General features: G+C 45.0%; 1 protein-coding gene across 1 annotated transcript in view; it reads left to right on the top strand.

Annotated features, from left to right (window-relative positions):
- The first annotated feature begins 1,030 nt into the window (after positions 1-1,030).
- The window catches only part of LOC115287490 (disintegrin and metalloproteinase domain-containing protein 23-like), a 194,387-nt gene continuing 182,571 nt past the window's right edge, over positions 1,031-12,846 (top strand). The window contains exon 1 of the mRNA XM_029933979.1: positions 1,031-1,233. Within this exon, the coding sequence (XP_029789839.1) occupies positions 1,120-1,233 (114 nt within the window). The 5' untranslated portion in view covers positions 1,031-1,119. The remainder of the gene's footprint in view (positions 1,234-12,846) is intronic.

Raw genomic sequence — 12,846 nt, 5'->3', positions numbered from 1 at the left:
CCCTGTTCATTCCAGTTCACTTTTGGAAGTCCTTCTATTGCATTCACTAAAAACCCATTCCAATTACTGTCGGTTCCGCTGGAGGGTATTTAGCGGCCGCGGGGCCCCTCAGCGATCTCTGTAACTTGGCGGAGGGGAAACCGGTGGACGGTAAATGCAGCGAGGAAGCAAGTTGCTTCTTGGGTGGAGAGCCTGAATGTGAATGCGGGAGCCTGTAATAATAATAGTGGTAATGTGTTGTTTCCTCAAGTCGCCTACTGGGTTTATTCACTGCTGTTGGACTTAAGATGGGGGAGGGAAACTTCAGGGATATAAACCTTTAGTTTGTAATTCTCAAAATGCTTGTCGTTATAATGAGCAATTAAGATAATATGATATTCAATACATTGATGATTGGAGATCAGTGGAAGCAGAAAGCTGGCCTTGGCAGGAAAATAAAAAGAATTGGAAAGCTGCCAGGATCTGCTTCCCTCTATGGCAAAGAATTTTTGCTGGTCTCAAAGTTTAAAGAAAAAGAAATGTCTATGTTGTTTAATGAATCAAATAACAGCCGGCGCCCATGAATTCAGCACTCAAGTTATCTTGGGTGCGTTCTTAGCTCTCAGATGGGATACTCCTAGCCAGAGTCCCACAGAGCTTCTAGAGACTCAAAGAGGGAGATGAGGGTCAGAACCTCCTCTGAGCATGTACATTTAATGTCTTCCTTCAAGTTCATTCCGCCCCCCCCACCCCGCGACTCCACATACTTAGAAGTATAGATTTGAGACTTGTTAGAAATATACACGAGAAACACAAATAAAAACAAATAGTACATTATTGTATAAGCCTCGCCGGCTGTTAACTTATCCAGGCCATTTCGTTGTTGGGATAACTTGCTTTGCTGTGCCTCTACTTCTTATCTGCTTATAAATAGAAAACTTTGTTTTTGCAGTTAATGAAAAAACACATTGTAGTACTTATGTATTTATTGGGTATATGTGTGTATCTGTGTATCTCTGTGCTCCACCCCCCCTAGCTCCGCATTGGAATGAAACTGCAGAAAAAAATTTGGGAGTCCTGGCAGATGAAGGCAACACAGTGCAACAGAATAACAGCAGTAATACTAGTTACAGTAATGCAATGCAGAGAGAAATCACACTGCCTTCAAGACTCATATATTACATCAACCAAGACTCGGAAAGCCCTTATCATGTTCTTGACACAAAGACAAGACACCAGCAAAAACATAACAAGGTAGGCATGGGTCTAGGTATATCGAAGTAACTGCCATGGAGAGTTGGCCTTTGATTTGATTTTCTGCCAGAATCTGATTTCACAAATTTTACTGCAGCATTTTATTAGGAAATCGATTAATATTATGATAGAGGAGAGACTGGAGGAAGTCAACCTGGGATCTACTGGGATAGGGTTGCTGGGTTTTTTTTCCCCGTCTCTGACTCCAATGTGGAATTCGAATTTCTTATGACTTTTCAAATCCAGTAGCTGAAATGTGGTCCGTGTGTCTTTCACTTGCATTGGACACTGAATGGTAGTTAAGTGAGTATGTTTATGGTCCTGACTTATGTCTGTGAGGCTTTATATAAGGGTGCAGTGTCTTATATCCCATGATGAAAACTCCTTTCAGTCTGCACACAAAAGGTGCTGTGAGAGGCTGTTTGTCTGCAGAGCACCTATCAGTCTGTCACTTAGAAACCGAGTGATTAAATTTAATTTAAAGTTTCTTTAATTTATCATAGGAAAGGATACTTTTTTCTGATATATTTTCAGTAGGTAAACAACTCGACATTTAAAAAGATTGTGGCAAATCTATACAGACTGTTTATGTAATATAGAGACCAAGTGTGGCCAGCACAGTCCTTCAGGATTCTGTCTGCATTCACTGTGAGTCGTTGCTGGACTCTCCAGTTGGTTCAGAACGTGGCACTGGTTTTTTTTAAAAGGCTTTCAACGGAAGACGAAGGGGCTTAATGTCCAAAGAGTTTGAAGGATCTTTTTTTCTTGCTCACTGCTGTTTATTTGAGTTAGTAATATTTCAGATGCCAAGCAGATTTACACGGTGGGTTGGTCATCAGTGTTCTTTACCAGGAGCCGAGAACAGAGTTTGTATGTCAGACATTTTACTTTGGACTCTACCTGTTCAATTGACAAAAGCAGTAACTGTCTAACATCTAGTATTTAGGAAAAGTATCTGTGGTTCACATCGTTGTTTTTATTAGTTTTCTAAAATATAGGTAAGTGGTAATGGTATTTATTCCTATTTTACAAATGAGGAGTTAGAAAGTCAAGGCTTTTGGGTGACTTTCCAAAGATTGTAAAACGGCTACAATAAACTTCAAGCTGCCCGAAAATTTCCTTTTTATTATTTTTTACAAGTCAAGTTTCTGAGAAAATGCTTCCTTTGTGTTGAATATTACTGGAGCGGTTCATTTTGTTTCACAGTATTGTGAAGTGGCTGTACCCACCTTGGCTGAGATGAGTAAGACTGTTCTCACAGCCCTGACATCTGCTCCTATGTAAGTTGATAGGTTGACTCCTGGGTCCCGTCTGCCCATTTGTCTTATTGATAGGAAGAGTGGATGGTGACTTTAAGGAAGAAGAATCCAAGGCCCTCTTGGTAAATGCATTGAGACCCATTTTATGGCTTTCCTAATTAATGGAACCTTCTAAGGTTGAGTGGCAGGTTCTCGAACTCCAGTGCCTTTGCATATGGTATTGGAGGAATAACACACACACACACACACACACACACACACACACACACACACACATGCATGCACGCACACACACAAACTTGCCTTAAAGTGTATTTCAAAGAATGCTCAATCCCTCCTGAGCTGACTCTTAAAAATTTTTCAGAGGGATATTTTTATAACTCAGGCTTTGAAGGCTCTGACTGATGCCTCTCTTCTGGTCTAATGTTATGTGGTTGCTTTGTTGGGTGGGACATGATTTGATTCCTCTATATCTTAATTTTTTTTATGGTAATATGGCTTGTTAAACCTTCTCCTGCCACTCATGTAGATTTCTCACCATGAAACACATACTTGCCGTTGGAATGATTCTCTTCCATTTCTACCCCCAAACGTGGTGGTGGTGGGGTTCTTTTATCTGAGAAAAAAATGCTTACACAGAAATTATATTGGGAAGTATTTTTCTCCTTTTATTACTAGTTTAATTCTAACACACATTTGTTGCACATTTCTCCTGTGCAAAGGAGTATGCTAAAGATTCAGAGATAAGAGATAAGGGGTACACAGATGAGCAAGACATGGTCTGACCTCCAGGAGACACAAAATTAGATAAGCCAGATTCTAAAAAGTGCCCCCAGACAGGTATAAATGGTGTCTTGTGTCATGGATTCCCTGAAATTCCCCTTTGTGTTCTGTGATTTCCTTTTTATTTCTGTTTTTAAGCATTTCCTGAACTAGGTGACAAAAAATGCTCCCTGTTTCGTGCTGTATCTTAAGATGACTTGCCTAATAATAGTCATGAGAGAGACTTGTCAGTTCAGCTGCTTTACAAATGTTTCAGTAGGAGAGATTCTATAGAATCTCATCATCTTTGCCTTTATAAAAGAAGTTTTGGTTTTAATATGTGTATTATGTACCTATTTTTCCTCTCCTGATTTCATGGCACTCAGGCACATTTTAATGAATGCCTTAGAAATGCTGAATCACTGTGCCGTTCTCATGGATCCTTAGCTTGGGGGTAGAGGTGGATAGGGAAGTTCCCAGATATAGGTTGCAAGGCAGAACTTTGTATTTAACATTGCGTGTTGATCAGTTCTTATTACTTTACAGCTGTGCAGGTGAAAATGTTAACTCTTTCATAGTTCATGAGTTTAAAAACAGATGATGCAAAGCACCCTGTAAGAGCAATGTTTCTAAAACCTTAAAGTTCTCTTTGTCAGAGATTGTTTAGGAATCTTTTTGGCTCCAGATAGGGTGATGCATAACTTATTGTCCAAACTGTGCCATTTTTGAGAGTTACAGTGAGCATGCTCAGTAGTCATGCTAGGATAATAGACATAAACCAAGATGGTCTAGTGCAAGTAGGGAATGTGGTCACCTTGGATTGAAATGGTTGAGTTTTGGTGCATAATTCAAGTTTCTTTGTATACAGTTCTATTTTCTGATGAGTTAGTGTAAATTTTTTCTTACTTACTAGGAAGTCAGTTTAGGACCTTTTAGAAATTTCAGGGTCTGAAATGGAAAAATTTAATTTTGCCTTGTTACCAAGACTTACCTCTTTTTATTGTTTAATGTTTATTTTTGAGAGAGAGAGACTGAGAGAGAGAGAGAGAGAGAGAGAGCAAGCACGCAAGTGGGGAGGGGCAGAGAGAGGTGGGGTACAGAGGATCTGAGGCTGACAGCAGAAAGCCTGACGTGGGGTTTGAACTCACAAACTGCGAGATCATGACCTGAGCCACAGTTGGTCACTTAACTGACTGAGCCACCCAGGTGCCCCAAGACAAAAATGGATGGTTACTAGTTGTAAGCATGTTATGAACCACTAATGTAATATATTATTAAAATGGACCATACATTTAAAAAGAGAGAGAAACAATTTAGATTCATTCATTCATTCATTCAGAGATAATCCTATGAGCTCTGTTCCTAAGAAGGTTAATGAACCTGTAGAGGAGGAAAAATAAATTTCCCTTTACTCTTCTAAGTTCTTGGTTGAGCCACACCCTGCAATAAAAGACAGCTTAATAGGAAACAAACAGAAGTTTTATAACATATGTACTGTCTGTATGCAGGCAGGGGGGAGACCCAGGAAAACTGAGTAACTCTCCAGGATGGCCCAAGTCACTACCTTAGATAATATCTTCAGGTAGAGACAAAAGAAGATTTTGGGGGTGGGTGAGGATCCAGTTGTGGGAAGCTATCAGGAAAAGCACAGTAAACAATGGCAAGATAAGACTCTGCTTTCTCCATTGATGAGAGTTTCTAGATATTTAGAATCATTGTCTTCCTGAGAGAGAGAGAGAGAGAGAGAGAGACCCTTACAAATGGAGATTTCTTATAAAATGTAAACCACTCTTACAGAAGGGTAACTTGTGCTCTGGTTTTCAGAACTTCTCCAGTGTCTGCTGTTTCTTAGAAATAATCAGCCTAAAATAGTCTTTCTGTCAAAAAGTATATTTAGGATAGTATATTCTCTCCCTTTCACACCTTTTCTTGAAACTTTCCTTTAGTCAAAAATTACTTGCCCTGTATCCTGCTCCCTTGGGATTCTTTTCTCTTCTTGTTGGGAAGGGATGCAAGAAGCACACTGCATAGCACAGGGGCTAGGGAAAAAGAAAGGTCATTTCCTTTGACTTTAGTTGGTTGCACACAGCTCAGTCTTTTGTTACCTTCTTTACTGTGGTGGGAGCCGGAGCTGGTGTATGGAATTAAGAATATGCAGAATGAGGGGACACAAGCCACCCACACAGGGGTTGAGAGGTAGCGCCCTGAGCATGTGAGTGGTCCTCCATTCCAAGTCATGATGTGCAGGACAAAGCAGAGGAGGAGGCACCTGTTACTTATGAGGTGGTTGGGGCTGAGGTCACTAAGTTTTCAAGGACTTACCTCCTAAATGGTTATTTTGTTTTATTTTTTTAAATGTTTATTTATTTTTTTGAGAGAAAGTGTATGAGCAGGAGAGGGGCAGAAAGATGGAAGGACATCATCCCAAGCAGGCTCAGTGCAGAGCCCAAGGCCAGGCTTGATCCCATAAACCGTGAGATCATGATCTGAGCTGAAATCCAGAGTTGGACGTTTAACCTACTGAGCCACCTAGGTGCCCCCTAAGTGGTTATTTTAAAGGTGTCCTGGGAAAACCAAAGCGGGAACTGAGGGTGGGAATCCTAAACTCAAGTTCTTACCTAAATGTCCAGACTCGGGTGTGAACAGGGTGCTGTAAAATGCCGAGGCAGCAGCTTGGGAACAACAAAAAAAGTTGCTTTTCTCATCACAATTGACCCCGTGATGCTTAGGAATTCATCTTCAGGAAAAATTTTGGGCACTGTCAAGATGGCGGAGATATTAAAAGCCAATCCAGAGTTTTGGTCACATAGCACATGAAACATTTGAACAAAGCAAAAATGCCAGTCAGCAATATCCGTAGACAAATGACAGTTTGAAATCCTGTCCATAACCATTTCCTTCTTTTGTTGAGATCCAGCCAAGAAAATAAAGCCCTTGGATAAGGTTCAGGTAGTTGTTTGGTAAAAAACCTTGGGCGAGGTTATGAAATACTTGTAGGTTATGAAATACTTGGGCCATCTTTTGTGAGTTTCTCTGACTTTGTCCAGAATTACTAATGTGCATGCAGCAGGTGGTGCCTTTACAGCGCATACACCTTCCTCGGCCAGGGGGTGATTTGAAGCTAAACGGTTATCCCAAACCGTCTTTGCTAGAGAATCATGTTGTTGTTGCATTAAGACTAGGTTTTGGTGTAACAGCCCAGTGTATTCAGCCGGAGTTGCTGGGAGGCAGGTGTGTGCCTTAATAATTTACTTTCAGGTGCCTAATTCAGCAGTACCTTGTCCAGTCCCTATGAGGGATAGTAGCAGGACTACGCCTGACATAATGGGGGCGAACACTGTGCACTTTTGATGTGAGCGAGGCAGGAAGACAGATTGGGGGTTCCGTTTGGTGGTTTGCAAGGGTGGTCCTGGGGAGACTAGCCTACACTGATATAGACAGACAGGATTTCCCAGGGCCAGCAGGGATGCAGATGTGCTGGAGGTTGAGAGGGTTGTGCTCCTTGGGACGAGGTGTAGGTCGTATTCATCCATGTGGCGTTGGTGCCTGGGCAGATATGGAGGATTGTAAAGGGCACATGCGGACTCCTCCCAGGTGCCATGTGCCGTCTCGCAAAGTGTCCTGCATGGGAGCAGCTGGGCACCGCAGAGAGCTGTGGGCAAGCTGCAGGGACTGGTGGAGTGCCTTCTGTGGGGCAAATGGGGGCAGAGTCAATAAGGCAGCCGAGCAGACCTCTCACTTGGGAAATAGCCTTTGTTGAGCCTGGTAACGTGCCCAGTAGTTACAGCGGCCAAAAAAAAATGAGCTTGATTTCTGTCCTTTGTATAAAAATATTAAGACTGTTGGAGGGCGTGAACAGGAACTCGTGAGTAGTGGCTGTGGGGAAGGGTTCACAAATTCTCGGTAAATCTGGGGGGTCGTCAGGGTGCACCTTGTAAATAATTAGGCAGTACCCTTCTACAAGGAGGTCTCCAACCATAACTGGCCCTGTAACTGTTGTCCTTCTAGAGGGTGTAGAGGGGGATGCTGTGGTGGTGGCAGCACCTGCAGCCAAGAAGGGGTCCTTTCAATGGAAATTAAATTCGCCGGCTCCTAGTAGGATGCATAATGGGGGTCAGTCTAATCAGAGTAGAGAAGACAAGCAACCAAGTGAAGTGTTTAAAGGGGCTCCCATAAGGTTGTGAGATGGACGCATACCTTGACCTTTCCAAACTCAGAGGCACAGCAGAGAGCCCCCTGGCAGCCGGAGTCCCACCTCACAGCTGAGCAGCAAACACTGTGGGAAGCAAGGGGTTCTGGGGGTAAACACATCGTTAACTGCAAAGCACCGCTCAAGGGGGTCTTCAGGGAGGTAAACAGGTGTTCCGTTCCTCAACCAAGTCTCCTGTGCCTTCCCTGGGTGTCATCTCAGCGGTAGTGGAGGGTTGCAGAGGCAGTGTTTGGGATGGGGTTGTGTCCCATGACGTCGTGGGCTTGGATGTTGTCATCTCCAGCATTGTCACAGGTGGAGGGAGCCATCCCAGAGAGGGTGACTCTGTCGGGTAGTTACCCAGGAGAGGAACTGAGGGATTCAGAGGGCTAATAAGGTTGCAGAGATTTGGGGTGCCCAGATTATGGTTTGCTTGAGCTGTCAGGAACATTTACTAGAATCACAAATTCTCGGTAAATCTGGGAGGTCGTCAGGGTGCACCTTGTAAATAATTAGGCAGTACCCTTCTACAAGGAGGTCTCCAACCATAAATAGTAAGGGTGGGGGGCTCATGTGTAGCTTGGTTTAAAGAATGCTTAGTTATATGCTCTCAACAATTTAATGCTTGGCTCTGTGTTACCAGAGATGGTACTATCCTGCTACTATTCCTCACAGGGACTGGATAAGGTACTGCTGAATTAGGCACCTAAAAGTAAATTATTAAGGCCCACACCTACCTCCCAGTAACTCCGGCTGAATACACTGGGCTGTATTAAGCTAGCATCCATACCTGGTGGCTTTTGGGCACAACCCCTCCAAGGGATGACTTCCAGTACCTGCTGGCCTCCCACACTGGGATGCAGTTGTGGCTGTGTGCTTTATGGTCCAGCGACTTTCTAGTTTGCTTCTGTGGGTTGAGGAGAAGCCCCATGACCCCGATGGCACACAAGGCACAGAATAAGGCCAGCAATTGTGAGCATCTGTATTTTCTAGTTTTCACCTGCGCACTGACTGCCCCATGTGAAGATCTATTATCGGGTTATTGTGGGTCACCAGTTCACTGGTAGCCTCCTCCAAAGTGGGGTAGGCACCAAGTGTGTAGTTGTATTGCCCTACTGTCATCTCCTCATACTGCTGGTGGCGACCAGCCCGAGTGCCTCTTCCCCCTTTTTAGAACTCCACGCCATCCCTTCAGTGGGTCCTGGTGTAATTATTTCCACCTTCTTTGGGGGAGGTATGGTTAGGAGAAACGAGCCATCCATAAAGCCACTATACCTTGGAATTTCAGGTGGGATTTGCATGTCAAGCAGGTAAGTGTGCTCCAGCAGCAGCACAGTGGGTCTGTGTTCTTAGGGAACAGGACTAACTATGACTAGGGGGTCATAGCCCCCTTGCCCCTGATTGGCTTGCAAGATGACCAACATTTTAAATCTGTAAAGGGACTCAGAACTGTTGGGGAAATTTTAGATAACATTGTCCTGTAAAATGAAGGCATCGGATTCCCCCATGATCACAATCACAGGCAGCATGGCCTGGTGAACCCAGTTGGTGTGAGGATCATGCTGGCCATATGGCCTACCGTTTAAAGTAGTAAGTGCCCTGGCAGCCAGAAAGTCCCTTTAGGAGTCCAATTACTGCCCTATAACTTAAGGAGCAACCTGGGAGATGAAAGTACCATTGGATGCCCTGTAGGAGAGCCCAGTGCTGTGTTATATGGGCAATAAAATGAGATCCTTGATCTGAGTCAGTGATATCTGGAGGACCAAATGGGGACAGGATGTACTTAGAAAAAAAAGAGATTACCTGCTCGTAGAGGTGTTCCTGGTGGCTGTAGCAAGCAACAGGGCAGTAGAACGAACTATCCATACATTAATTGTGAAGTGAATAGTGCCTGCTGACAGAGGAAATGGCCTTATGAAATCAACCCGCCAGAGGCTAAAAGGGTGGTCCCCTCCCAGAACTGTAGCATGACAGGGCAGTGTGCAGTATTTAGTTTGCTAACAGGCTAGAGTTTTGGTCAGGCCAATGGCGGCAAAACGATTTTCCCATTCAAGGCCATCTCATTGGGGGAGCATAATCTGCAATTCAGAACAAGCAGAATTCCCTCTGGTGGGCCCAGGTCACTGTGGCAGCAGCTCCCCCATGACCTAAAGAGATATGGGACCCTTTGGTTAGGGAATAAAGAGCGTGGAAGTGGTGACTAAGAAAAGTCAGAGCGGTGGAGCCAAGGATTGATTGATGCATGTGTGTTGGGGATGGGTTGGGGGGATGGGTGTGGTTTGGTGATGGTGGGCGGAGCCGGTGGAGCTGGTGGAGTCATTGGTAAAGAGTTGGTGGCTGAGAGCTCCAACTGCTGGTGACCTGGATTTGGGCCAGGGCATCTACCTTTCAGTTAAAGACAGCTCCTGGAGTGGTAGCCTTTGAATGTGCTGAAACGTGGGTAACCTTAGTTATGACTGGTGCCTGGCCAATGACCTTTCAAATTGGGGCACCCTCAATGAGATGGTCTTGAATGGGAAAATCGTTTTGCCGCCATTGGCCTGACCAAAACTCTAGCCTGTTAGCAACCTCCCATGAGTCAGTAACAATATGGACAAGAGGCCTGTCATGGGAAATGGTGCTCTGCACAGCCATTTGTACTGCTGCAAGCTCAGTGAGCTGAACTGACCCGGCTGGCCATCTTTGATAAGTGTGGTGCTGCTGGCAGGATGCTATCCTGCTGCCCTCCGTTAGGCTCCACTGGGTACAGTGGTGGTGCTCCCATCGGGGAAATACACAGACTCCCCTTCTCATTCCATCAGCTCTTCCCAGGGGTTTATCCCAGGTCACCAGGGACTAAGGCAGTGAAGACACTGTCCATCAGTTCTTCAAGGGGAGTGAGACGACTGAGGAGCTGGGGAAGCCACATCCTCCTGTAATTTGGAAAGACCTGTCACATCAAGTTTAATCTCTTCCTGAAGGAACCATTTCCATTTAGCAGAGAGGCATTTGTGGCTGTGTGAGTCACCTTTGGGAGGCATCCCTTGTCCATGTCATAATGGTAATGTAGGTATACAGGAGAGTGGGCTCCATTCCCACGAAGGCCTCTGTTCCTAACGAAGCCCAATAAGCGGCCAGAATTTGATGTCCTAAGGGGTTGTAGTGGGTGGCTGTGGAGGGCATGCATAAGGTGCAGAAACCTGTAAGGCAGCCAGGAGGAGCCATGCTTAGTTCACAGATAGACTCCAAGATGTACAGTCCTTGATGGCCAGTGCCTCAACTCAGAAGGAGGAGCTGTGGGGACCTGGGGGGTCAACTGATGAATTGATCTTTGTGCCGGCTGTAAGGCTGTTGTTGAGTCTCTCCACAGTAAATGTGGATGATTTTCCTGTAACTGCATAAATGGGTTTAAGAATGATGTGTTGTCTGCAAAATATGATAAGACATGTTAGGCTTGTCATCATATGATGGAGGGCTGAATAGTTACTAACTGATGTTTAACCACAAATGAAATGTCTTGGCATTTAGAGGGCCAATTAATATTCAAAAATTAAACAATTGTGGCTTGTCCTTGAATTCTATGTGCAGCAGTAGCCACCGTCTATGGTGTAGGTGGGTGACTAGCTGTGTTGGGGCCTCTCCCACCCCATCCTCTGAGGAGTCCTCCATTAAAATGTCATCAGTACAATGCCCCATGGTGCAAGCGGACACTGTAAGGGCATTCAGGTCTTGCTGGCAAAGACTGTAGGCAATAGCCAGCCCTTAGGATGGCCCACAGGCAGCCAGGCGAGGGTATATTGGGTGCCTTTGAATAGGAAGGTGAAATGCCATTGGGACTCCTCAGTGATTGATACTGAATACAATGGACTAGCTAGATCCATCATGGCAAAGTAGTGCCCTAGAGCCCTCCGGATGTCCTCAGTTAACTGGAAAATGTTGGGAATGGGAGCCTGAGCTCTTACAATAGGGGGCGCCTGAGCACTTAAATTTTAGTAGTTGAAGTAAGACCCCACTCATTCGTAGTGAGCTATGATATCGACCAAATGGGAGAATTGAAAGGAGAAATGGTGTGTTTAATGACTTCTTCCTTTAATAAATCTTGAATTATAGACTGCAGTCCCTCTGTCCCCTGTCACAAGTGATATTTGGGGGACATTTAACATCTTAATTGGGAGCTGGCAGTCATATGGACTCCTGTATACAGCTCTCACTAGAAAGGTCAGGAATTTGAGTTTGTTCCAGATGGCACAATGGCATGTCAAGGCAACCACACCTGTATCAGGAGGGGTAGGGTCAAAGGGGCCATCACCACTAAGAGATTTTTCATGAAGATTGTTCCAATAGTGACATCCCATAGAAATGGAATGCCTTCTACTATTCTGCTATGCCTTGTCCCTGGCTTATGTTTGGAGGGATTCCTGAGCAGCACTGTAATTTGGGCTCCAGTGTCAATGAAAGTAATAAAGTGTCTCGTATGTGTGTTGTAATGGATAATTAGAGAAGTCCCCAGAGGAGAGACAAGTTCAGGGAACTGTTGGGTGCCTAGGGCAGGGGCATTGGCGGCCCCTCTCAGAGATAAGGGTATGGGATCTTGGATCTTGCTGCTGAGCCTGAAGTGTTCCGAGGGGCGATGGCATGTGCCCTCACTGGCGTTTGTATGGCATGGCTGGGACTCACTTGAAGTGCCCTCAGTGCCCAAGCAAAGGCTTCTAACTTGTTTTTGGGTTATGCAAAGATTAAGTCTTTAGGGACCGTGACTGATGATTTCTGAAACAGAGCGGCCCACTGAGGCCTGATGCTCATCTCAAGAGGGAGGGGGATGGCTCAAGGCACTACCTGTCATTGAGGACAGAAAAGGGACCCAGAAACCCCTAAATCCCCTAGGGCTCCTCCATTGGGTTCCTTGCCAAGGCTGAGGGGACAATGGGTTGTGTTTACCTTTACCAACAAAGAAGTTTTGGGCTTTAGGAAAATTTTTTTTCATGTCTCGCTACAGCACTGAAGCAGTCTAAAGCCTGTTGTATTGTGTCTGACATTTCTGTGAGTTGTAACAGCATGTTCTTACGCTTGGTGGGCGGGGGGAGTTTCCCTTTAAGAAGAACTTAGATTCTGGTGCTAAGGGCATCTCCTCTGGGTTAGACATGGTCAGGGGGCCCGTGAGAACATGATTCTCAGCAAAACGATATACCCAATGACCCATCTCAATTTGACATAAGAGGAGGTGTGCTTCCTCTAGAGTTACCTACTTGCAGTGAGCCTAAAGTCACTCGGTAAATCCAAGTCAGGAGAAGTAGAGTGTCTGCCTTTCCCTGTGGACTCTGGAGGTGTGCAGTGGTCTCTTCCTCAGAGCACATCCCCTTTTTGTGTTTTGTTTGCATCTCCTCTCCTGGAGGCTAAATGCATTTGGGAGTGTCCTTGCTGTGG

Source organism: Suricata suricatta, chromosome 3 (assembly GCF_006229205.1).
Source record: "Suricata suricatta isolate VVHF042 chromosome 3, meerkat_22Aug2017_6uvM2_HiC, whole genome shotgun sequence".
Lineage (NCBI taxonomy): Eukaryota > Metazoa > Chordata > Mammalia > Carnivora > Herpestidae > Suricata > Suricata suricatta.
Note: the sequence above shows the minus strand (reverse complement) of the source record. Positions and strands in the feature narration are given on the sequence as shown.